We start from the raw sequence: 26,696 nt of genomic DNA, 5'->3' as shown, positions 1-26,696 counted from the left end.
AGGATCCAAGGGGGAAAAAAAAAGATGAGAATTTTTATGTTCCTGTCCATGGTGAAAACAATTGAATGCTGTTATATGTTTGTATAATGCATGTATATATGTACAAGAACAAGAATTAAAATGGGCAATATTCACATCTGCATTATAAAATATAGAAGGTTGCATTTATCTGTTTCAAAATTAAATGCTCATTAAATCTATTTCACTGAAAATTAGACTGGGAGCGAGGGAGAGTGTCAAAGTAGAATCTATCTGATGAATTTTAATCACAGATTAACAAATGCAGATTCAACATCTGCCATCCAGAATTTATTTTCCTCCTTTTTCGGAAGGTAATGCAATGACATTTAATAAAGATAAATGCACATAAACAATTTCCTAGGTTGAGCTTGACTCTTGAGACATGTATGAGATTTTCATTTTGGAATTTCCTATTTGTGGCATGATTATTCATTTGTTTGTTTACTTATTTAGTTCAAACAATGTCCTGTATCTCCACAGTTTCCAAGTCTGTCCCTCTTAGATTTTTCAAGATCAGCCAAAAAGACTACTATAACACAAAAAGATTAATGATGGTGCATCAATAAAAACAAAATTTCCACATCAAAAGAAATAACAGTTCTACTTTATTGTTTTATTTATATGGTCAGACAGTATCATGAGTTCTTTGTTGATTCTGGAGTCCTTACATAAAAAGAATGAGATAATTAATACTTAAGGCCTATGAAGAGAGATTGAAGGAACTGAGACTGTTCATCTTGAGAATATTAAGAGTAAGGACCTGGCTGTGCTCTTCAAATACCTGAAAAAAGATTATATTTAAAAAGTCAAAGACCTGTTTTCTGTTGTTTCTGAAGGCAGGACATTGAATAATAGATTTAAGATATAGGTTGGCTAATTCCAGTTGAAGCTTAGAATAATTTCCCAGCTCTAAGAATCATCTGGCAGTGAGGTCAGTTGATGAGTAAGGTGGTGAACTCCTCTTTGCTGGATGTGTTAAGTTGAGGCTCAACAAGTTGAAGCTTTAATTTTAATTTAAGCAGAAGAGACCCAAATAGCTTTTCCAGTACTAAGATTCTTCTATTACTGCTACTTCTACTAATTACCGTACTGCTACTACTACTGCCATTAACAGGCCAATGACTGCACCTCAGATGAGTCGCTGTGATCAAGGCCATAAAGGAACCACTACTGCTAACCATACTATGTCAGCTGGAACAAATACCAGGTATTTAACAGAGGCTGCCCTTCAACTTATTGTTGAAACCTTAGTAATACTAATGCTTTTCCATAGTCTATATATTGTACAATACTGCAAAAGAAAATGAATGTTGGGACAGATAGGGATAGAATGTAAGACTGACCTTATTAGATCAAACCAGCAATGATTATTGGTTTTGTTTTTAGCAGAAGCCAGCTCAAAACTCACAAGAATTTAACACAGGACACATGATAGAAATGACAGCCATATGTCAAAATTTATTTCTATCATTTAGTAACCTGAAGTGCAATTCCTATAAATATAATCTCCACATGAAAATATGCTTATATCCAGAGTTTAGTAAACTCACTGCCCTGGGGTGAGAAGAATCAGATTACTATGCAATATGACAAATGAAGTTAGTCTTTTTTTATAATAAGTTTTTTATTTTTCAGTTTCAAAAATACATACATTCCATTTTTTTAAATCAGTGTGTCATCTGGGCACAAACTCCTTTATGCTACATTTTTCACCATTTACAACTTCTTCACATTCATATTTTCTAAACTTAGAATTGAGATACATCAAACAGCTAAACAATATACAAATCTTCTCATGATAGTACCATATTAACATTACATCCCATTATTCTTGTCATAGGTATATTAACAATTATATTATGGCTATCTCTATCTTATCTTATTTTCTATTCTCCTTTATTCTTCTTCATTTCCAAATTCCTTTTTTATTCTCTAACCATTGATAAAATGTTTCCCATATCATGTAGTATTCAAAGTGGAATAGATAGCACCACCACTAGATGGACTCGCAACTGGCTGCTAAACCGTACTCAACGAGTAGTCCTTAATGGGTCTAAGTCCACATGGAGGGAAGTAAGCAGTGGGGTGCCACAAGGTTCTGTCTTAGGCCCAGTACTCTTCAATATCTTCATTAACGACTTAGATGAGGGAATAGAAGGGGAACTTACCAAATTTGCAGATGATACTAAGCTGGCAGGAATAGCTAACACCCAAGAAGATAGGCTCAAGATCCAGATGGATCTTGACAGATTAGAACACTGGGCCGTATCTAACAAAATGAAATTCAGTGTAGAGAAAAGTAAAGTCCTACACTTAGGCAAAAAACCCCAAAAGTACACATATAGACTGGGTGAAACCAGGCTGAATAGCAGTAACTGTGAGAGGGATCTTGGAGTCTTAGTGGACAACCAGCTAAATATGAGCCAGCAGTGTGCAGCAGCAGCCAAAAAAGATAATGTAATCCTAAATTGTATTAACAGAGGGATACAGTCAAGATCAAGGGAAGTACTAATACCACTCTATAAAGCCTTAGTAAGACCACACCTAGAGTACTGCATTCAGTTTTGTTCACCACATTATAAAAAAGATGTTGAGATTCTAGAAAAAGTACAGAGAAGAGCAACCAGGATGATTAGGGGACTGGTGGCTAAAACATACAACGAACGGTTGCAGGAACTGGGCTTGGCTAGTTTAGTGAAGAGAAGGATCAGGGGAGACATGATAATGGTCTTCCAATATTTGAGGGGCTGCCACAGGGAGGAAGAGGTCAAGCTATTTTCTAAAGCTCCTATAGGCCAGACAAGAAATAATGGATGGAAACTGAACTAGGAGAGATTTAACCTGGAAATTAGGAGAAACTTTCTGACAGTGAGAACAATCAACCAATGGAACAGCTTGCCCTCGGAAGTTGTGGGAGCGCCATCAGTTGAGACTTTCAAGAAGAGATTGGACTGCCATTTGTCAGAAATGGTGTAGGGTCTCCCGCTTGGACTAGATGACCTACAAGGTCCCTTCCAACTCTGATTATCTGTTATCTGTTATCAATTTGCTCTTTCTCCTTGATTGCTGGTGTTAATCTGTTCATCTCTGCATAGTCTAATATTTTCCTAATTACCTCATCATCTGTGGGGATCTCCTCACCTTTCCAATGTTGTGCAAATACCATTCTAGCTGCAGTTAGCACATGAATAATTAAATATACATCCTCTTTATTATGCATGTCTGGTAAAATCCCTAACAGAAATATTTCTGGTTTTAACTCAGTACATTGTTTTATCATCTCTTCCAACCATGTCTTTATTTTCATCCAATATTTCTTCGCTTTACCATGCGTCCACCACATATGATAGTAGGATCCAAGTATCTAGTGACATTTCCAACATTTAGCTGATTTGTCTCTAAACATCTTTGCCAACCTCACTGGTGCAAAATGCCATTTGTAAAACATCTTATACACGTTCTCTTTATATGCCATTGACATCATTAATCTATAATTCCTGTCCCACAGTTTCTGCCATTTATCTAATTCTATCATGTAGCCAAGTGCTATTTTTCGCCCGTGCTATCATTGTCTTCTTTACTTCTTCCTCTTCCAATTTTATGCCTAGTAAATAACTATACAGTTCCTTCTTTTTCCTGTCAGGATTTTATCTAACTCTGTTAATTCTTTGTAAAACCCCTGTGATTTGGCATCTTTCTCATATCTAGACTGTATCTGCACTCGTGAGTACCATGTTATATTGATCCCTAGCTCACTCACAAATGAAGTTAGTCTGAAACTCGAACTGAGGTTGTAACCTGCAGCTGCCTAAAGAAATGGTCTGAGTCCTTCTCAATGCACTTCATGACATACTAAGCTGGGGCAGAAGATAGAAGTAGGGGAACTTTTGAATAATTTTAAATGTGATGGCAGAATACACATACATTTTCTCTACATCTTCCTGTCCACTTCCACTGTCCAGGATGAAGATGGAACCATTTTATCTTGCCTTCACTCCTCTAATTCTGAGTAGCTAGAGTAGGAGCTTTTCAATTGACCTTGTGATGTGTTTGAGACGTAGGGCTTCTCTCACAGAGTGGGTAGGATTCTGGCAATACCAAACTTCAGGTCATCCACCCAAGTCTGCCCTAGCATGTCAATAATTGTACATAGGGTAGTTCTCCATGGTGAGGAAGTTGTTTGATCTTGTAAAATATGGGAAACATTCTTTTTTATTATTCTACCTTAAGCTTTTGCTCTTAGCTGCAACAGATGATGGAATTGCTCAGGAAGAAATATGTGAAAATCATCTCCTTTTCCATCTGCCCATTGGAAATTATATGGAAATTTAGATTAGTTTAAACAATATATCATAATTGGATAACACTCATGAACTTAAATACTGTTGTTAATTACAATGGTTGGAAAACCACTGCTAGACTTCTTTATGATTTTGTCTAGACTTTTAAATAACGTATTCCTATCCTGGTAGCTAATAAATATTTATGCATATGAGGCAATCAATTTAATGATTACTGCATAGTAACCTTAAATGTAATACCTGGAGAAAAGCCCTCACACCTTTTCTTTTGCTGAAATTTTATATGGACTTTCTTCCAAGTATGCGTGCTTCAGTGACATGCTACTGTTTGTATAGACATGTTTCCCCATTAAAGAGCAAAGCTCTTTTCTTCTGGTGAACAGACCAAGATACTGTTTTCCTCTGTGCTCACTAGATATGTCCATATTCACAGCTAAACATTGACAAATATAATCAGGGGTGGGATTCAAATTTCTTAACAATCAGTTCTGTGGGTGTGACCTAATTTGTGGGTGTGGCTTGGTGGTCATGTGACTGGCTGGGCGTGGCTTGCTGACTGGGCATGGCTTAGTGGTCATGTGTCTGGCTGGGCATGGCTTGTATGCAAATATTATAAATATGTATGTAAATATTGAATTTTTTATTAAAAAAGAGCAACTTTTACCCCAAATCAGGCAAAGAGGCAGGCAGATTGAGTTGCTCACAGAATCACAGATTCACTCAGAGATCTATCTTTCTGCAATCTGTTACCTAAGTCTGGCACATAAAATTTCTTGCAAGCAAATTCATAAAATTTGCTATCACAAAATTAACTCACAACACACCAGAGATCTATCTTTCAGCAATCTGCTACCTGAGTCTGCACTGAAAAATAGAAGCTTCAGTCCTAAAGAAGGTTCACTTCTGCTTTTAGATTAGCTAGAAAACAAGAAATCCAATGATTTCCTGCTTTCTAGCTAATCTAAATCTCCAGGCACAGCAGAACAGCTGATGGTCAGAGGAAAAAAAAGGGAAAATAGCAACTTACCAAATGCAGGCAAGTTTGAAGGCGTGCATGCCAGATAAGGGGTGAGTGGGCAGGGGTGGGGAGGGGAGGGGCCAGCCAGTGGCATGATTTGCCAGTTCTCCGAACTGCGCAGAATCATAACAACTGGTTCTATAGAACCAGTCCAACTAGGCAGAATCCCACCCGTGAATATAATACTAAATAGAGCTGTGTGTGTATTAAGTCCAAAATACATAGGTTTAAACAGAGCTATTGCTATCTCAAAGAAATGTGCAAAACAGCAACCTAGCCTGGGGTTGGTTCACTGGCTTTCATGCACATCAGTAGTGGGATTCAATTTTTTTTACTAACGGTTCTGTGGGGGTGGCTTGGTGGCCATGCCAGGGGAAGGATACTGTAAAACCTCCAGTCAGAGGTGGTATTTGCCAGTTCTCCGAACTACTCAAAATTTCCACTACTGGTTCTCCAGAACTGGTCAGAACCTGCTGAATACCACCTCTGCTGCACATACAGCACCACATCCAAATATGACTCTTATGCAAGATGAAGTTGCTTTATATACAGAACAGGTGTTATCAGGAGAGTGGACATGAAGAGGAAAGCATCCTCTCATTCTTCCATTGCTACTGCATGTATTGTGTTTGATCTAGATCAAAGTGTACCTTGCCTTATGATTTTTGAATTCCTCTGTCCTTGTTTTTGTCTTTTAAATTCTAGGTATCCAGAGCAAGGGGCCAAACTTCATTTTATCAGGTACTGGAATATTGCCACCAGCCTCTTTCTTTAGAATTTGTAAGACATTCCTTTAACACAATCTTTCTACTCTCTGTTCCAAACTGGGCTATGTTTTGAATGACTTTATACCAGGGATTCCATGTCAGGAGAAAACAGCCAAAAGTCCCTTAAGTGCCTTTTCTGGCTGCTTCTCTCATGAGAAATATCAAGCAATGATTTTCCTGCAAAGGGTACCTTTCCTGCAAAGGTACATTCCATCCGCAGGCAGGATTCGTGACAATGATATCACATATCAGCCCATTCTTGTCTCTTGATTTACATATTCTGCATCTCCCCTGTTTGTTATATTCAGAGAAAACCTTCATTTGCTAGAGGAAGGCCAAGGTATCCAGCGGGAGGAGCTAGATGAACGTATTGCTAGAGAAGAGTTCCGACGACCTCGTGAGTCCCTATTGAATATATGCACTGAGTTCTACAAACACTGTGGCCCCCGACTGAAGATTTTACAGAACCTGGCTGGAGAGCCCAGGGTGACTTCTTTAGAGCTGCTGGATGTTAAGTCTCATATGAGGTATTATTTCTGAATGTCTGTAAATATTTGACTGTCCATTAGCAATAAGTGTGTATGGCAAGTATGCACTATAATATACAAAACAGAATTTTAAGTTTCTTTCCATTGTAAGTAGAATAAGATTTTTTCTTTTCCAAATTATTTCAGGTAATATCATAAAAGGGGAAAGGGAAATCTGATCTAAACCCTTAACAGTAAATTCACAACAATGGAAAAGCTGTTCAGGTGTAAACATCTGCAGTGTCATCCATTAGCTGAAATGTATAATCACAAATCTTGTCATTTCTCTGTGTTAAACTCAGCTAAGTATATTTTCAGGAAGCCATTCAGCATGTATTTTTTATTATTGCATTATCAGCCTGGTTGGCATTTATATTCAGTGAAACCTCAGGTTGCGACTGTAATCCATTCCAGGACTATGGTCATAACCCAATTTGGTCGTGACCGGAAACATGACCGACGGCGCACGTGTGGACAAAAGTTTGCACGGATTGCGCATGCATGGGAGGGGAAATCAGTGCAGAAAGGGAATCTGCTGCAGCCAGGTTTGTTTGCCACCTGATTTTTGAATCGTGACTTGATTCAAAAATTGGGTGGAGTTTTTTGGTCGGAACCCGATTTGGTCGCGAACAGAAGTGTTCGCGACTTGAGGTTCCACTGTTTATGATTTTTCTTATCCCTGAAGACAGATTGTTGGAAGATTGTCAGGAATATATAACCTGCCACTCTGAGATATAGATATTTTTTTGCAGAAATATATTTAGATATAGAGGTGATTGTTGAAGAATATGGTTTTCATTTCAGCCGTGATGATCCTTTCCCTTTCCTTCATAGTTGTAGAAAATAAGATCCATCAGTCTTGATTCTGCCTTCTGGGAAAATTGAGGCTTCCTATCAGTTTCAGAACTCTTGTGCTGATTAAAAATAAAAGGGATTATTTCTTTCCTTGATTCAATCCATCTTCAGTTTATGCATTTTCAATCAGTTCCATCTCTGAGTGGAGCCTTAGTGACAGATCTTATTTACAGCATCCTTTAAAAAGCCAGGAGGCCACAATATTAGCAGAAAGAATGAAACCAATTTTGAGTGAACTTATACACAAAGACCAGAATGGTTTCCTGCCAAATAGACAAATTAAAAACAATATTAGGACAGTACTAAATTTGATTGAATGCTACGAAGCTCACCCAGAAAAACAGGCAGCTTTAATTTTTTTAGATGCACAAGAAGCATTCGATAATTTCAATTGGAAATTCATGCTATATCAAATTAAAAAGCTGAACTTTGGCACTAATATAGAAAAAACTTTACAAGAAATATACTCAAATCAAAAAGTATTATTAAATGGAGATCGCACTGAAGATTTTGAAATTGCAAAAGGAGTGAGACAAGGGTGTCCATTATCACCTCTGTTATTTATCTTGTGTTTAGAAGTGTGGCTAGCAACCAGGCAAAACCCAGAGATTCATAGAATTAAAATTAGAAATGAGGAATATAAAGTTCAAGCATTTGCCGATGATTTGGTATTTATAGTGGAAGATCCAATGAATTTGGGACCAATATTGTTGCAACAAATAGAAAAATTTGGGGAAGTGGCAGGATTTAAAATAAATAAAAATATAACTAAGATGATAGTCAAAAACTGTACAACAAAACAGAAAGTAGAATTAGAAAACATAATGGGAATTTGGATATCACCCAGATGTTCATCATTAAAAGAGGACAATTATGTTAAAGTGATTAAGCAAATCAGAAAAGAATTGGAATTATGGGCCAAATTGAAACTGTCTATATTAGGAAGAATAGCAACATTGAAAATGAATACTTTACCAAAACTAATACATCTATTCCAAATGATTCCAATTAAATTAGAGAAATCTTTTTCTACAGAACTAAATAAAATGACATCCAAGTTTGTCTAGTTGGGCAACTGGCCACGTATTAAAATGAAACTATTACAAGATAATAGGAGCAGAGGCGGTCTTGGACTACCAGAATGGGAGCTTTATTACCAGGCAGCGGTGTTGAGTTGGATTAAGGATTGGGTTAAATTAAGAGACAAGAGAATCTTAACATTAGAAGGACATGACCTCTTGATAGGTTGGCATGCATTTTTGTGGGAAAACAAAAGTAATATACATACCTATTTCAATCAACACCTAATAAGAGACTCATTGATTACAATTTGGGGAAAAATCAAAAGTAAACACTATATGGAAATCCCACAATGGCTGTCAACCATGGAAGCCATAATACATCCAAATAGATTAGACCTACGGAAAATGGTAAGCTATGAAGAATTATTAGATAGTCAAGGGAAATTAAAATCAAACCAAAAACTGAAGGAAAATGGAATTATAATCGATTGGTGGCCATATTTGCAAATTCAAAATAAATATAAAAAAGACTCAAAAGATTTTAGATTTGACAAAGGGCAGAACAAATTAGATAAAATATTAATGGGACTGGAACAAAAACTTATAACTAAAATATATAAATATTTATTATATTTCAAAATGGAACAGGAAATAGTCAAAAGTACAATGATTGCATGGGCACAGAATTTTGGATACACTATAGAATAAGAGGAATACTATTGTCATTTGTGGGGGTTTTCCTAATCTCACAGTATCTTGCATCAATTCCATCTTCTCCCTGATTCCTTGTTATATCTTCCTTAATACATTGAAACATCAATAATATTTCTTTATAAGCTGCATTTGTTTTCCCCTGCTGAGACATTTTGTGCTGATATACTACATTGATCACTGTTCAATATTCCACCAAAATTTCAATATCCCAATTGTCCAGAAACATCAAAAACACCAGTATTAATAACATTTACACAGTCATGGAACTGTTCCTCAAAATCGCCTAAATTTGCACCCTCTAAATTTTCCAAATTTTTAAGTCTTATTCAATTTTTCTTTTTTCTTCTTTCTTCTTTTGCCTCATAGAATGTGCTGTCAGATAATCTTAATAATCCAGATTGGCCCACCAAATTTCCCCAAGTGTCTTTAGTCCACAAAGTCAAATATTCAGTTTCAGACATTCAGAGATGTTTCTTTTTAGTTGTCTTCAAACGGTTCACTAATACTTCCAAGCAGCCAAAACTCCAGTAGATATGAAACCAACATAAAAAGGCCTTCCGGGTTTGCCTTTCTCTATTTTCTTTTTTCTCCTCTTTGTTATTTTTGTATTATCCAATAATATCAATATAATATCACCTTTGATCAGTAAATGGCACCCCCACTCTAAAATTCAGTTTTAAACAAAGCAAAACTGGGGGGAGGGGGATAAAAAGCAAAGTTCCTCTTTCTTTGTACAAACTCTTCCAATAATCAAGCAATATTATCCATAAATTAAATCACTTTTCACACTACTAACAGTTCCAGTCCAGTCCTTCTCTATTTTAAAGCTTCACAGTCTTCCCTTGACAGTTTATTTCACCTTTAGGTCTGTAATCTTTCTCGATGTAATAAATTGCTGCTTTCTTAACATTTTGGTGAGTCTTTTTTTTAGGAATTCTTTTATTTGGGTTTAAATCTCTAGTATAGAAGTTGAACGAAATGAGAATCTTCTCCCTCTCTTTTAGACAAGAGGGAACAATCCCAAATATATTTTTTTTCAATCTGCTAAGCAAATTCCTGTCCAACAATACAGACAATAAGGGACCAAACCAGTGGTGGGATTCAAATTTTTTACTACTGGTTCTGTGGGCGTGGCTTTGTGGGCATGGCTGGGGAAGGATACTGTAAAATCTCCAGTCGAGGTGGTATTTTCCAGTTCTCTGCTCAAAATTTCGGCTACCGGTTTTCCAGAACTGGTCAGAACCTGCTGAATACCACCTCTGGACCAAACACATTTCGAAAATAAAGAGAAGTAACTATTGTTAGGCCTGAAATTTAGGTTCTTCCCCATTGCTATATTTTACTCCTTCCCTTTATCCTCTTCTTCCTTCTACTTTTGATTCCAGCCAGGGAAATGAGATTAGCAAATCGTGCCATGGCCAAAAGAGCAAAAAATATATGAGGATAAAGAGAAAGCCAAAACTTATTCCTTATGGTAATAATGTCTACAGGGAATCCATCTCTACAGTTGCCACTGCCTCTTTATATTCCAAAGGAGATATTGCCTCTGTCTTCCCAGAAAGGGGAACTGAAGATCCTGGGAACAAGGGTCATTGATACTTGAGAAGATTGTACTGTATAGCAATTATAATGCATATGCATTTCTACTATTAGAAGAAGCTTTCTTGAATTGGATAATAGTAGAATATTGCAAGATATATGCTCTGATTAAAATTAACTTCATGATTCATTCAGTTTTCCTGAGGGGAAAACATTCTTTTGTTTTATTAACAGATTAGTGGATAACACTGATTTTGTCTTCTAATATTCAAAATATCAGAAATGTCTGAAAATTAGGCATGTAGATTTAATTATGTTTAAAATAATACTAAATCACATGTATATCATTAAACAACACAATATGATAAAACTAGGCAAGTAGGGATCACTACTATGGCAACACATTAACATTCTGCTTTAAAATTTGGTGCTATTACACTGCTCTAGTATTTTTCCCATCCTTTAGATAATAATTTTATATAGTATTGCATATAATATATAAAACTAAGAAATGAATACAGGTTGTCCAACTTCCAACCATTCACTTAGTGACTATTGGAACTTACAACAACATTGAAAAAGTGATTGATGAACATTTTTACCACTTATGACCATTGCAGTATCCCCATGGTCATGTGGTCAAAATTTGGATGCTTGGCAACCACATGCATTTATGACAGTTGCATTGTCCCAGCCAGAGTCATATAATCACCTTCTGACAAGCAAAGTAAATGGAGAAGCCAATTTCACTTAACAACTGTGTTACTAATTTAACAACTGCAGTGATTCACTTAATAACTGTGGCAAAAAAGGTCATAAAATGGGGCAAAACTCACTTAACAACTATCTTGCTTAGAAATTCTGGGCTCATTTTTGGTTGTAAGTGGAGTGCTACCAATAATAAGGTTCCTCTATCTAATAAATCTACTATGCAACAAAAATATTAAGAATGCAGTATGGATATAAGAAATACTATTATTTATTTAAGCCATTATATTATATAGGTACATATATGCATGGCTTATTTAAATAAATATGTTTACATTTCAGAAAAATGTTTAATACAGAAAAATATTTCATAATGTTAAATATTTAAGGTCAGACGTCCTTAGCCCATTGTGTCTTCCTGATCTGTTGGATATCAAATTCCTATATTATTTTGCTATCATAGTCTTTAGGTTGCCATGTCTCTAGAGTGCATCAGAATGAAAAGGCTGCATCAGACAGTGAGAATCACCAGTGTGATGATCAGTTATCTTTGGGGACTATGTAGCATTTATTTATTGAGAGTGAGTTTTTCCATTAAACAATATTTCATCACTTTCTCAAAAGTGACAAAATCCAGATTTTTCTCTTAATGAGCAATGGTTTTAGATTGGCAGAGATTGCACATTCCCTTTTGAAGCTGGCACCTTATGATACCCAAACCATGGAGAGCCGAGGGCTCCGCCGGTACATCATGGAAATGCTGCCCATCACTGACTGGACTGCTGAGGCAGTGAGACCTGCCCTTATCCTCATCTTGAAAAGACTGGATCGTATGTTCAATAAAATTCACAAGATGCCTACTTTGAGGTAAGTGTGTTTGTCAGAAAACTATAGGATCTGTTTCTGAATTTGCAAGCCATGAAGGAAGGGTGTTATTGTTATTACTATTATAACTATTACTATTATTATAAGGTATTATTATTGTTGTTGTTGATAATGTTCGCTACACTGAATTCTTACAGTAAATATTTAAAAGTATATTTCTTCTATTGGCATATAGCCCTGTGATCATATTGGGAAACCATGTCAGCAGAAATGCAACCTTTTGTAAAAGGTTGCAAGAATCTGATATATTTTTTCTGCTTTGGTAAATTCTAAAATTATATCAAATGATCCACTGTGATTTTAATTAAAAATATACATACCAGTAAGTTCTATATGTCATGTCATGAAACATTTTTTATAAAGACATATATGTGTATTTTAATTAATTAAGAGAATGCATTCTTCGGTCTTTGCATATTAAGTAAAATAAACAACACTCTTTTTTCTCATTTTATTTCCTGAAAACCTTTTCATAGGTCAAAATAAATTGTCAACAGAAATAGTTGTATATTCTTGCTTGCTGTCTGTCTAATTTTAAATCAATTTTCCAACCCTTGAAATTTTTAAATTGTTCATTTCCCCTCTACTTTTAGAAAGTGCTGTCTCATTAGCAGGACAAACATAATTTCTAATTGCCAATTCAGCAAATCTGCTCACTATAATGATTTTTTTATCATAGGAAAGGACTGAGATATACAGATATTGGCTTGGTGCAGGTAATCATTCCTGGCTTCACAAAACATGGCTTAAAAATAATCAGCAGGGGCTGAGTCTTCCTTCTCTCCAGCCCACATAAAACTGAATATGTATGAAGTCTGAGCTCCCTATGCTTTGCCCAGGATAATCTTGTTTGCAATATCTTATCATTATTGCTTTTCATGGTTGTCTCTATAAAACACATTATTGTCTCTATGAAAGTTCCTTGGAGAATTTTAGATTTGTCTATATTTCCAAACCTTTGGCTTTTTCCTATGATCAGCTTGATCTCAGAATGGTAGCTACATGAATGAATTCTGTAAGAAATAAACAGATTTTTGGTACTTCTAATTTCCTGACTTCTTTTTAAGCATTGATATGAGAAGGAATTCAACTACTGGTAAACAAGGGCTAGAATTGTAATACAAAAGCAAGTGTAATTCTGTTTTCTCTTCATATCACTGGATATGAAACACTAATATTGTCTTGACATTCACGAAATGGTGGGGTATTAGTTTATTTGTAGAATATCACAAATACTACATTGATCTCTAAAATTTAAGAATGTTCCCAGAAATGTTCTATGCAGTTTACCACATTATCATCCCTGAAGAAAAATATTTCGCATCACAATTATAGTGTTCTCAGTCTACTTCCCATTTTAAAGCTACCCTGTAAGGTGAATGCATTTTATGATTCTTCATCCAGTGATAATCCCATACTCTTGTCTAATCTAGCCTGTTGAATATCTGTACCCAACATGTGTACAAGTGGTAAAGAATTTGCTGAATTTTAAGATAAATATTTCAAAATTCCAAAGGATATCTGTTATCTTTTTCTGGATAGCCAAATTCATCATTTTTTTTCCCAAAGAGAAAAGAATTTAGATCTATTTTTCCAGAAATCAAATAGAAGTAAAGCATTTAAGAGCTGGACCAATTATTCTAAATTCATTTTCATATACTTCTCTGCAAATTCTCTGCTAATGTTTAAAAAGTTGAATTCAATAAAACAGAAGTAAATCATGGATCATTCAGCCAAGGTGTCTGTCAGTATTTTATGAAGAACTGACCCAAAGAGATGGAAGCGAAAGATCAGCTACACAACTACATGCAACCACTGAACCCATGGGTCTTTGGTAGCATGTAAGTAATTCAACAAAACAAAAAATATCCCAGTATGGACAAATGAGAAAATCTGTTTCGAGTCTCAAAGAGCTTTATTTAGCAAACACTGGAGTTCAATTATTTATTATAAACAGTGATATTGTTGAGAGAATAAAACCTGTACACCTTGAACTGAATTTCTCAGAATATTCAGAGCTTTTCTCAGTACAGAAAGGCTGATTATAAACACCTATCTCCTAGACATTAGAAATTTGCTTCATTTGCAAGGTTATATCTTTATAAAAGTAAGGAGTGTGATACGCCCATGCTCATTTTTTCCTCACTCATTTATGTTTTGCTGTTACAGGGTCACTTTTTTCTACAATGTTTTTTTTTATTCCATTATCCTTCAGAATAGCAGGTAAAATGATCACACTGAGGTACAGGTTATTGCCATCTGAGATCTTTATCTTGAATTTTCCTTGGTGTTCCTATTTCTCAAGTCGCCTTTTTGTGAGTTAACCATTTAATGCCGCTTACTGTTGTATTCTAGGAGACAGGTTGAATGGGAGCCTGCCAGCAATTTGATTGAAGGGGTTTGTTTGACACTTCAGAGGCAGCCAATCATATCCTTCCTGCCTCATCTTAGGTCACTGATCAATGTCTGTGTCAATCTGGTGAGTAAATAAAATGGCAATCTCCTTCCCAATTGCCAAGCTCCCTTCTACAAACTCCCTGTTCAGCACTGCTAGAAAACTTCCTTGAATAACATTAGACATAATGAAGTACATTTTCAAAGTGGTGCATGGGGAGAGAATGAAAAAGAAACCCATAGTCCAATGACTGGTTTTGGCTACTTTCCACACACCACTCTGAAAATCCACTTCGGCATGTTGCGCTGAGAGTTGAGGGCTGCAAGTTGAAGAGTGGGGTGGTGGATACTGCACACGCCTGCATATACCTAGCAGAGGAATTGGAAAGAAGTGTGGGACCATGGAGACATTATTCAGCCTCACCTTGTAAAACTAATGCAAAAGGACATTAACTATTAACTCAACAAAATTGTTTTGCCATTTGTAACATTCATAGTTTAAAGAAAGTTTGGGATGTCTTTGTACGATGTTCAGATCCTTCTGTCTCTTTAACATGGATGTTTCTAGATTGCATTAAGGAGCCTCAGTTTGACCTGGTGTGCCCTTGACATACATAAAGCTGCTATAATTACAGCTGACTTGAAAGACAATTCAACAATTGATAAATCTTTCACAGGTGTGATACCTCTTCAATTGAAAAAAAATGAAAGAAGCTAGAATACTTAATGTAACAAAAATGCCAATTAAATAGGAACTCAATGGAGAAAAATAATTGAGTTTTTATAAGGTTAAAATGAAAGCTAATAAATTAGAATAAGTTCCCTATATACCATGCTGGTTTAACTAGTTGGCATTTTCATTTATCTTTTGAAATGATTTTGATTACAGTCTGGAGGATCGTAGAATGCAGGAAATTTAGGAAACTCAGCTGAAGTCAAACAAACAATAAAAACAAGATGTTGAATTATACTGACTTTTGGTCTGGTACACCAGGAGCTTTATTATACTCTGGGTCAAGAGTATACAACTTTCATCAGCTGAAGGACCATACTGAGATTTGTGGCATATGTCAATAATTAAATTCAAGAACGGAATGTCCCAAGATCCAAGTTGGGGAGTCTTAGGGATGAAATGATGTATTAAAAGGTGCAAGTGTTGTTTCCCATTTTCAGCCTTAATTCATCCAAGCTAAATAAATCAGGTCAGCCTTTCCAAACCCACCCATTCTGAGATCTGCAAAAGGAGATGCTCATAAGCACATATCTATCTACTGTAAATAGCTTGAAAGTTATCACAAGGTATCTGCCCACTGAAATAAGATTCTCCTTCAAATATGAATGCCCATGTCCCTGTTAGTGTTTTGAAGACCTTTAGAGAGTGTGATTAAAGACCTCTTTGTGTGGGCTTGTTATTTCTCCTGTCCACCTGGCCATCTTTTATTCCTATTCTTGTTTATTCTTGTATTGTTTCATTTCTTCTTATATTGTTACTTATTGTTATTCTTTGCCCAGAATTGTTAGGGGGTTGGGCCAGTGGTGGGTTTCAAATAATTTCACCACCAGTTCACTGAAAATGTGAGCGTGTGTGTGCCCGGCTTCTGTGCATGCGCACGCGGTTTCTACCACGCAGCGAGGTTTAACTAAACAGACTTTCAGGGCCCACCCTGGTTCCCCTCCATCTCTGCTCTCCAGGGCAGCGATTGCTTCTCTCCGCACTGCTGGGAGAGCATCTTGTGCAATTTAGCAGCTGTGGAAAAAATTAGTGCTTCAATACAAATGAGCACCTCCAAACAAATATTAATAATTAATCCAGCATTTAAAATTGACCAGAACAAGATGTTTGTGTAGCTGAGGTCTCAGGTGGGGGAGGTGTCAAAAAGTTCCCAGGATTGTGTAGTTGTGCCAAGATGATCATGTAACTGAAGTCCTGCCCATTTTTATCATATGTCATATGCATGTGATTCATGTAAAAAAAAAAAATCAGAACCCTTTATGCTGCCTTTACAACTTTTTGAATTCTCCTTCTACATGTTCAAGCCAAAAACTTAAGAAATCTGTAACAAATTATATAATTTGTCACTATCAAATTCCTGAAAAAAAATCCTATACTTACAGCAAGTAGTTAGGTCACAGTATAAGTTTCAATTGCTTTGAGTAACCGTTTCACCATTTTTTATTTTTTTTTGAGAGGCCCTTGGTCATGGCTTGAAATTATACTTGGCATAAATTCTATGTTAAAATCTTACATACAGGACATGCATTGAAATCCTCCCACTATCCCCTTGCAAGTTTAATCCTTATTCAAAAGAAGAATCTGAACATTATATGAACAATCATACAAGGGAGTCTGAATATTGTGTTAAACTCAATCTGGATCAGACTCAGGACATTACCCTGATATAAGGAGATAGTAACTCAAGTCAACTAGTACAATATTGATGATTTCAAGTACATATTTCCATTGAGTACAGTAACTACATGACATACCCTCCAACTTCACCTATTTTACCAATACAGTGCTGGTTATTCAGGGCTAGTACTGGGTACATTCTTAACTATGCTGATTTTCCTTGTGCCTTCCGTCCAGTCCTCCTGCTAACCCTGTAGTAGTGCCTTTTCCTTCCCATCCATCTCCTGCTAGAACCACTCCATTCCCTTTATGACCCCAGCTACCGCAAGGCATGTGGAGGGCCTTGAGCATCCCAGTCTTGCGCTATCTGAAGTATGTACCTCATTAACATTGGAGGGTATGGCATGGATGGAACTGAAATAGTTGGTCAAGGTGATGTGCTGTGTTTGTATTGCAGGTGATGGGAGTAGTAGGACCTTCCAGTGTGGCTGATGGATTACCCCTTCTTCATCTCAGCCCTTATCTCTCGCCACCTCTACCCTTCAGCACAGCTGTTGTCCGGCTTGTAGCATTGCAGATTCAGGTGTGACTGCCTTGCCTGTTAAACAGGCTTTGCTTCTTATGTGGTCGAGACACCAGTTCACTGGTGCTCTTTTGTTTTCTGCGAAAGCTGGGCAAAAACTGTGAGGCAAAGTTCATACTTCCCCTTACTTAATGCTGAAATTTCTTAACATAGCATTTAGCAACCCTCCAAGTCTTTGGTGGGTGTCAATTTTGCATAATTTCATTGAGTCACATTGGAATTGTGCAGATTGAAGCCAACCAAAGATTTCACATGAGTGAAAACTATATTTCCTGACAATATAGACTAGCATTATTTATTTTTGCTTCTTAGATGAATAATAAGAGCTACAAAAGTGCTAAAGCAATAAGTCTTTTGTAGGTTATGAACTTGAAAGGCTAAAGATAATTTCATAGAAGTGCTTTATATGAATCTGAAGATCGGGTATATTTGCATTCTGCCTTTTGAATATTCTATATAATTTCAAGTTTGCATATCCATTTATTAATTCTAGAAGATATTGCTTATCAGTTTACTATCCCAGATTTCCAGAACTTAATTGACAGTTTCTCTCTCTCTCTCTCTCTCCTTCCCTCCATCTTTTACTCTTTCAATTACTTAAATATTAAATATTTATGTCAGACAGATGAACATAATCTGGGACTTACATCTGTTAATGGTTTTAAAAATGGTTCATTATCAAGTATACTCTTTTAATAGCCTAAACTTTGTGGAGTAACCTGAGATGCTACACTGCATTGCTCCTACTTGGAAAATGCAAATTTTGTGCTTTGTTTGTGGGGAGGGGTTAGTTCTTCATTGATGCTAAAATGAGAAGGAAGAAGATGTGACATTTTTTTCCAGATGTAGGCTTTCTGTTCCGGTTCCCTATCTGTCCAATCTTTGGCATTTGGCAGAATCAGGATCAAAACAAAATGATAGGTATGGTCTTCCAAATGTACATTTTCAGAGAGATGTAGTGAATTCTTAAAAATGACTAAAATACTTTTCCTTGCATTTTTTCTAGATTTTTTTTTTATTTCAGAACTTTTGGTTTGAGTTGACATAGGTAATTATCAGCATCATTGAGACTAAAACAAATGAGACCCAAATCTTGAATGTTTAATCAATTGATTATGTTGAAGCTAAAAATCAAATGTGGTGAACCTATCCTGTAATATATTGGGTGAACCAAATACCTGTGGATCCATTTTTTTTTTAAAAAAATGCTGTTTTAATCTACCAGTTTTAATTAATATTTAATCTTTTTATTATCACTGCACAGGCTTTAAAAGAAGATTTTCCCTTAAGCCATGTGATCTCCCCATTCACCAATCAGGAGAGAAGGGAAGGAATGCTTTTAAATCTACTGATTCCATTTGTGCTCACAGTAGGATCAGGAAGCAAAGGTCTGATTAACAGAAAGAATATTTTGTTTTCCCCTCCTGCCTGCCTCTCTGAAACAGCAATTGTGTGCATTGTTATACCTTCATGTTTTTTTTTGGCACAAGCATTCTTTCTGGTGTATTGTCTGTAGCGCTCGTTGAGGACTTGGATGAGAACCTTGCTGTGTTGTAGTGTCCTTCTCTCATTTCAGCTGTGTTTTCTGAATTAAATCTTTGACAGAGGAACTCCCCTTTTTGAAATCACCATAATGACAGAACAGGCCGGACAAAGCAAAAATTCACCTATATGTAAGAAAAAATGGGGACATACAAGAAAAACACACAGCTTCTATATAAGCTACTCTTCCTGTATGGTTTAAACTCTCTTATTTAAAATGTCTGCAGTACACCTGATTTTGTTCGAAAGGGTTCATTCATATTTTTGGCTGGGCTCTGATCTGCCACCTGACAGTTTATGTGAGAGGGTACAGCTTAGTCCTTAGGGCTAAGGCCTGTATACATCTCTTTGGTTAGCAAGCCCAGAGAGAATATGGTGAAGTCCAGCATGAGCCTCAATTCTTAAAGAATCAAAACCAAATATAGTATAGTGTAGGAATGAGAAGAAAGAGCATGACTCCTTTGTCTTGTCTTGTTGTGTTTGTTCTTGAATAACTTTGTCTTTTGCTTACAGAAGGAAAAGGTAGAGAAACTTCTTCTTTTTTTTTTAGCATATGGTATGTGTTAACCAGGGATCACTGAGGTGGCTGGCTGCCTCTGTGAAAGGAATTTTTTTGGGCGGTGTTATCTTTACCCGCGGGACGCCTGAATGCCAGTGGGCATTTGGGGAAGGCTCCTTTCTTGTCCCTATGCAGTTTATTCATTCACAGGAATCGAGCCGCCAACCTCAGCGGTGCGCAGACTCAGCATCTTACCATGTGAGCCACTGTGGCCCCAGTAGGGGCCCCAGTAGTGAAACCACATGATGGCACTCAGTATGGAAACGGATTGTGATTTACAGAACATTTATGTGTCATCATGTGGTGTTTGAATCTTTTATAGGAATCAACGCCTGATCTGCTCTTTGTCTTTTCCTTTTGATATCATGCAGACAGCCCTTGGCTGGAGCAGCCTGAAGTTCTCCTGCTGCTCCAGACAGTCATTAACATTTTACTGCCACCTCGCATTATTAGCACTTCACGTAGTAAGAACTTCATGCTGGAGAGCTCCCCTGCCCACTGCTCTACTCCAGGAGATGCAGGAAAGGACCTGCGTAAGGAAGGGCTAGCTGAATCCACTAGTCAAGCAGCCTACTTGGGTGAGTGAGCATTTCTATCTGCAATGAAAATTGATTGGATGACAATGTTTTCCTCCCAAAAATAGTATTTTCCAAATCTTGAATGTGCAAGTATGCATGGGTTGTTATTACGAAACTGTTGTTTAATTTTTCGGACTTATTTGTCTCATTTTTTTTAGCTTTGAAGGTGATCCTTGTTTGTTTTGAGCGACAGCTTGGTAGCCAATGGTATTGGCTGAGTCTGCAAGTCAAAGAAATGGCTTTGCGAAAAGTTGGAGGGCTGGCCCTATGGGATTTTCTGGATTTTATTGTACGCACTCGAATTCCTATTTTTGTACTTCTTCGACCCTTTATCCAATGCAAGGTAATTTACTATGATATTAGTCATAATTTCTTTTTGAAATGATATTGCAAACAGGATTTATTATTGTTCTGATAGGGACAAGACATTTCTTTGCAATAAGGTGGTTTTGCTAGTAGGAGCAATACCCCTCAAATCCAGAAATTCAGTTTCAAAAGTATTGGTTTGCAAATTAGTATGCCTGATTCACTCTGGGTTTATAAAAGATAGGCCTCATGATAATGGCTGAGAATAGTTGTTTTGTACGTGCATTAATAGCAAGTAAAATTTTGCAGTCTTCATGGCTGTCTCCTGTCATTGTTATCCTCAGTTGCTAGCCCAGCCAGCCGAGAATCATGAGGAGCTGACTGCCCAACAACACATTGCTGACCAGCTGGAGCGTCGCTTCATCCCCCGCCCTCTCTGTAAGAGCTCTCTCATTGCAGAATTCAATAATGAACTGAAGATCCTCAAGGAGGCTGTGCATAGTGGATCAGGTGAGGACACTGGTGGGAAAGGGAGGCTGAAAAGGGAGGGAACAGGAAAGGTTTGATCAGAAAAGAACATCAATGCCAGCATCACACCAAACCCTAAGTGTTTTTTCTTCTCATCAAACTCATGTTATAGAATAAGAAATCTGAATTTTGATAAATAATGTAGGAATCCTCATTCAAAATTATAAGCCGTGGTAAACTTGAATTGTGATGGTGATTGAAAGATTATTTAGTAAAAAGTAAGTAGTAGCAAATTACAAACTAATTACATCCACAGCATACAAGGAAAATCAATACAAAATGTTCTACAGATGGCACCTTCCTCCCGCTAGATTGGCAAAAAATGTTTAACTCAGATCCAAATTGTTGGAAATGTGGAAAAGAAAAAGGCATTTATTTTCGTACCTGTTGGACATGCCAGGAAGTGAAAAAATATTGGAATACAATTAGACAATGGATAGAAGAAATCACGAATCAGAAAATTGAATTTAATCTGGAAACTTTTTCATTAGGTATACTAACACAAAAGTGCAATAAAATAGATAGATATATTATGTTACATATATTAACAGCTGCAAGGATTTCGTACGCACAGCTCTGGAAGGAAAAAAGGGTTCCAGTGGAAGGCCTGGTTATAAAAAAAATAATAGATTGTATAGAGATGGACAGGCTAACGATGAAAATAAAAGACAGAGAAGATTCAATTTATTATAGGGCCTGGGATGCCTGGTATGAATGGTTTAGAAATAAAAATAAAATAAAATGGCAATTAGGAAAAGAATGAGGGAATATGTAAATATGTAAATATACCATGGAGAAGATTGAGATGTAAGGATAAAATATATTGATTTATAGTAAGAGTAAGATGTAATGGTAAAGGAATAAGTAAATACATATACTGAAAAATGTGAGGAGATGCAAAAGATGTCTTGATGTTGATAACAATGTATAAAGTTTTATTTTATATTTTTAAAATTTGAAAACTTAATAAAATTTATTTTAAAAAAAAGAAAGATTATTTACTAAAAAGTAGAGTTTAATTTGTGATCCTGGGAGAAAAATGTGTGATGGTTACTAGTGGTTATTATTTCCAATGAGGCATTCTTAAGGATGGTGAGATTTTTTTGCTATCTCATAGGAGCATGAAATTAAACTAAGTACATTTCAAAAGAAAGCTGCTCCTTTCTTTATCTTTATTACTGTTATTCCTTCACACTCTTCAATTGATGGGTTGGAATCATATGCCTTTCCTTTTGCTTTGATAACATTATTCCACTAGCATGATCGTCATTCATGTTTTAGCTTACCAAGGGAAGACCTCCATCAGCACCGTGGGAACCTCCACCTCTGCTTATCGACTGAGTCTTGCCACTATGTCCCGCTCCAATACTGGCACTGGAACCGTTTGGGAACAGGATAGTGAGCCTTCTCAGCAAGCCTCTCAGGATACTTTAAGCAGGACAGATGAAGAAGACGAGGAAAGTAAGTATTCGCTAACTTAGGCATGATTTTATTTATTTAGTTAATTTCTGTAGTTACCCATTTCAGTCCAGTTGACTCTGATAGGTAGTTATCAACTTACAATCATTTGTTTAACAGCAATTCAGTTACAATAGCCTTGAAAAAAGTAAGACTTATGATCTATACTTGTTCTTACAATCATCCCACCACTCCTATACAATCATGTGATGATTGGCACATTTATGGCTGGCTGCTGTGTCTGCAGCCACATGATTGTCATCTGTGACCTTTTGTGCCAATTTCCACCAAAAAATACCCATTAGGGAAGCCTTAATGATCATGTAATTGGTTTAACAACCATGGTTAAACAACCATTATAAAAATTGTTTTAAAATTGGGTCAGACTCAACTTACAACAGAAATTCCTGTCCCAATTATGGTCTCCCCCCCCCACCCATAACTTTTTTATTTTTCAATATTTTGTGGACATTGCATTGACTGGGTCACATATTTTTTAAGCAACAGTAATAATAATAATACAAATAGCTATGTGTAATTCTAATCTTCCAACTTCTACAACTTCAACAATGCTAGTCACTTTTCATAATCCATTTCTCATTTTCCCATTAATTCATTTAAACATAAATAACATTTCTTTGCGCCCTATATTTATAGTCCCTAAATATTATTATTTAATATTTTGAGAATTATTCATATTTCCACCATAACTTCAAATATTAACAATATTTAATCAATCCTGGAAGTGTATCTCAAAATTCCACACAATTGTCTTGTAGGATGTTCTGTTGAATGACATTAATAATCCAAGTCCAAGTCCAAATTAACCCAATAGTCCAAGTCCAAATTAATCCACTAGATTCCTCCAGTCTTTCAAATCCACAATCCAATAGCCAAATTTAATTAAGTTTAGTTATTTGCAAAAAAAATTTCCTTTTATAAATCTTCCAAAGGGCAAGAAAAAAAAAGGCTCAGTAAATGTTCTCAAATTATCCAAGTTGTCAACAGTAGAGTCAAGGTCAGGCCATCCTCCAGATGTTATTGGTTCTATTCTGTGTATTAGGCTTTGTGTGTGTTGAAATAACTTTCGTTAAGTATGTTGCAGCTTCTTCTAGTAGATGGCTCTCTTATCCTAAATCCAATGTTAAATAGTCTGTCAAAAATAGTTGATTTCTGATTAAATCCAGGGGGTTTAAAAATACAAATAAACCAGATAATTTCTCCCAGAAATTGCTTTTCAAATTATTTGAGCTTTTTCCAAGCTTTCTATATTTTATTAGCTTCTCTTGGGCTTCTTTCACCTCTTCGTTCTCATTTTTTTCTCTCCGTGTGTCAATTCGCTGCTATCTTAAGCTTGGGAGTGATCTTTTAATATTCTTATAGTTATTTCAAATCTTTAGAGTAGAAGTTGGTAATTATCTCACCCAGTTTCAATGCTATGTCCATACACTGCTCCAGCACAAATGTTGTGGTCCCAGTTGTCCCAGCTTCATGACTACCAAAAAATGGCTGTTGTCCCTGCTGCCATTCAGGGAGAGCTTGCTTCAGACCTAATGAGGAAATTACAGGTTCCTCGTGGTCAGCGAAGTGCCTCTCCTTCCTTCACTGCCCCCCCAAGACGACTATGACCCCATATGGTCTCCTGACAGCGGTTACCAGCTGGATTTTGTGGGGCTCAGCAGAGCCCACTATTTTCCAGCCGTTCTCACCACGATGTCAACTGAAAGCTCTCAATTATGGTCTTAAATTGAAGATTACCTGTAGTGCACATTCGGCCTCCTACTTAGTCAGGAATCTTTATGCTTAGCTGGAGTGTTCCTCTCTTCTTATATTTCCCTTGGCAGCAGTCTTCCTGCTTATTTTTCTTTGGATAGAACTTTTCCCACCATTGGGCTCCTGTGAATCTAGCTAAAAGAAAAGATGCCAGGGCATTAAGACCCAGGATGGCAGAAATCAAAGGAGTTCTCCTCTTTTCCTTAAACCAGACCTTGACTCTTCATTCTTTAGGTGACTAGCCCAAGTAAGTGTTTATCCATATACAAGTAGTCCTTGACTTATGATCACAATTGAGCCCAACATTTCTGTTCCAAAGTGAGACATTTGTTACGTGAATTTTGCCCCATTTTATGACCTTTATGGCCACAGTTGTTAAGTAAATCATTGCAGGCGTTAAATTAGTAACAGGGTTGTTAAGTGAACCTGGCTTCCCCATTGATTTTGCTTGTCGAAAGGTCACAAAAGGTCACACGACCCCAGGACATCGAAATGGTCATAAATATGAGTCAGTTCCCAAGCATCTGAATTATGATCACATGACCATGAGGATGCCGCAACAGTTATAAGTGTGAAAAACGATCATAAATCACACACACATCTGCCAAAACTGGCAGGGCAAGCCACTATAAACAGGATGCAGACATTACACTCACTTACATTGATTATGTTTCTTAGTTGGAAAATAAAACACCTGCAAACAACCAAACAAGCCAAGCCCACATGCTAAATAAACGACAGGTTATAATGGCAAGAGAGATGGAGAGTCCCTCTTGAGTCTTGGCAGCCATGACAGGCCTGGCATAGCTAGCCAAAGAAATACCTACAGAAGAAGTTTTCATCCCGACAGGCTGATCCTTGAAGGACTTTCATTCTTCCTTCTGTACAGGGCTGTCTTAACACATGGGCCTGATGGGCACTTGCCTGTGGGGCCCACAAGCATAGGGGCCCCATACTAATCTTTGTATGTTAACCCTTCAATGCACCTTGTATCATATGAATACAGCAACTGTATGGCTTACCGAATATTATTTTATAGTGTTTTTCAAGTCTCGTGTATTGTTCAAATGTTTATCATGTTGATTAGTTGTTGCTGCACAGCATGTTTTTAATGTTTCAACACAGATTTTGTTGGAAGTGCCAATAGAATAAATATATGTTTAATTTTATGGACCACTTACATTTTTATTCCTGAGAGAAGTTGTCGTAGGGGGCCCAATACACTGCTTTGCCCAGGGCCCATAATACTGTTAAGACAGCCCTGCTTCTGTATTCTTTTCAGATGATTCAGTAAGCATGCCCAGTGTGGTAAGTGAACAGGAAGCATACCTTATGGGTACCATAGGGAGGAGGCGATTCTCCAGCCATCTCTCCAGCATATCTGCACCTCAGCCTGAAGTGGGGATGTTACCCAGTCAAAGGTAATGTGGGAATGGCCTACTTTTCATTTCCTGATATTTTTCCCAAGATCAGAAATTACCAAGGTGTAATATAGCTTGCAAGTCAGAGATGTTGGGGTGAAGACCAGACAAAATAAAGCAGACCCAGTCCTGGCTTTTAACGAGGGTTTGCAAAAGAGATATATTTAGTTATCATTCCCCCAGAAATGGAGGAATACAGGAATAGTTATTCACAAACTAGTAAAGCAACAGCTTTGGATTGCAATGATTTATATTCACAATCATTTTGCAAGTATTAGAGATCCCTGTAACACCCCCCCCCCCCCAAGTTAATTAAGATAACTAACTGACATGGATTTAAACTGGTGATATATCCCTAACAGTGCTTAGGTAGATTTTTCTTAGATAGTTCTGGACAGTGAAAACACAATACAGGAGATGAAACTTTATAAAACTAGGCTATCAATTGGAAAACAAATTGGTCTGAATTCACTCTGTAGGCTCTCATGGTTGCTTTTCTCATTGCTTGAAAACAATTTTATTAGAATTTTAAAAATATCACAGAAGAGCCAAAGATCTTCTGTGGCTCATCTCCTTTGGAAACAGATATGGCTGTTTTAATTCCTCACAGAAAGCTGCTTGTTGCATTCTGCAGGCCCTCTTCCACGTCAAATCTACTACGCTGCTAGCAGTTGTCAGTCTGTTTCAAATAATTTTGGCTTTAATACAAAAGAAATCACATTTATCTTCCCTTTAATATTTTAAAAAATCAGTAAAGTTCTGCTATATATTCTACTTATAAGCTGAAAAAAACATTTTTCTGATCGTATTTGGGAGGGGGAATCATTAGAATTACAAGGATTTATCA

General features: G+C 36.7%; 1 protein-coding gene across 10 annotated transcripts in view; it reads left to right on the top strand.

Annotated features, from left to right (window-relative positions):
* UNC80 (unc-80 subunit of NALCN channel complex) overlaps window positions 1-26,696 on the top strand; it is a 191,045-nt gene that overhangs the window by 129,237 nt on the left and 35,112 nt on the right. For all 10 annotated transcript variants that reach the window (XM_087949612.1, XM_087949606.1, XM_087949587.1 and 7 more), the window contains 12 exons: window positions 1,136-1,228; window positions 6,046-6,081; window positions 6,416-6,634; window positions 12,139-12,339; window positions 14,713-14,836; window positions 17,559-17,684; window positions 18,949-19,072; window positions 20,157-20,363; window positions 20,522-20,706; window positions 21,014-21,179; window positions 22,479-22,658; window positions 25,711-25,849. In XM_087949612.1, coding sequence (XP_087805738.1) covers window positions 1,136-1,228; window positions 6,046-6,081; window positions 6,416-6,634; window positions 12,139-12,339; window positions 14,713-14,836; window positions 17,559-17,684; window positions 18,949-19,072; window positions 20,157-20,363; window positions 20,522-20,706; window positions 21,014-21,179; window positions 22,479-22,658; window positions 25,711-25,849 — 1,800 coding nt within the window. The remainder of the gene's footprint in view (window positions 1-1,135; window positions 1,229-6,045; window positions 6,082-6,415; window positions 6,635-12,138; window positions 12,340-14,712; window positions 14,837-17,558; window positions 17,685-18,948; window positions 19,073-20,156; window positions 20,364-20,521; window positions 20,707-21,013; window positions 21,180-22,478; window positions 22,659-25,710; window positions 25,850-26,696) is intronic.

Source organism: Notechis scutatus, chromosome 1 (assembly GCF_049901735.1).
Source record: "Notechis scutatus isolate UNSWTSFEM ecotype Mainland chromosome 1, rNotScu1.2, whole genome shotgun sequence".
NCBI classification, from domain to species: Eukaryota; Metazoa; Chordata; class Lepidosauria; order Squamata; family Elapidae; genus Notechis; species Notechis scutatus.
This window is presented reverse-complemented; position numbering and strand designations above follow the sequence as displayed.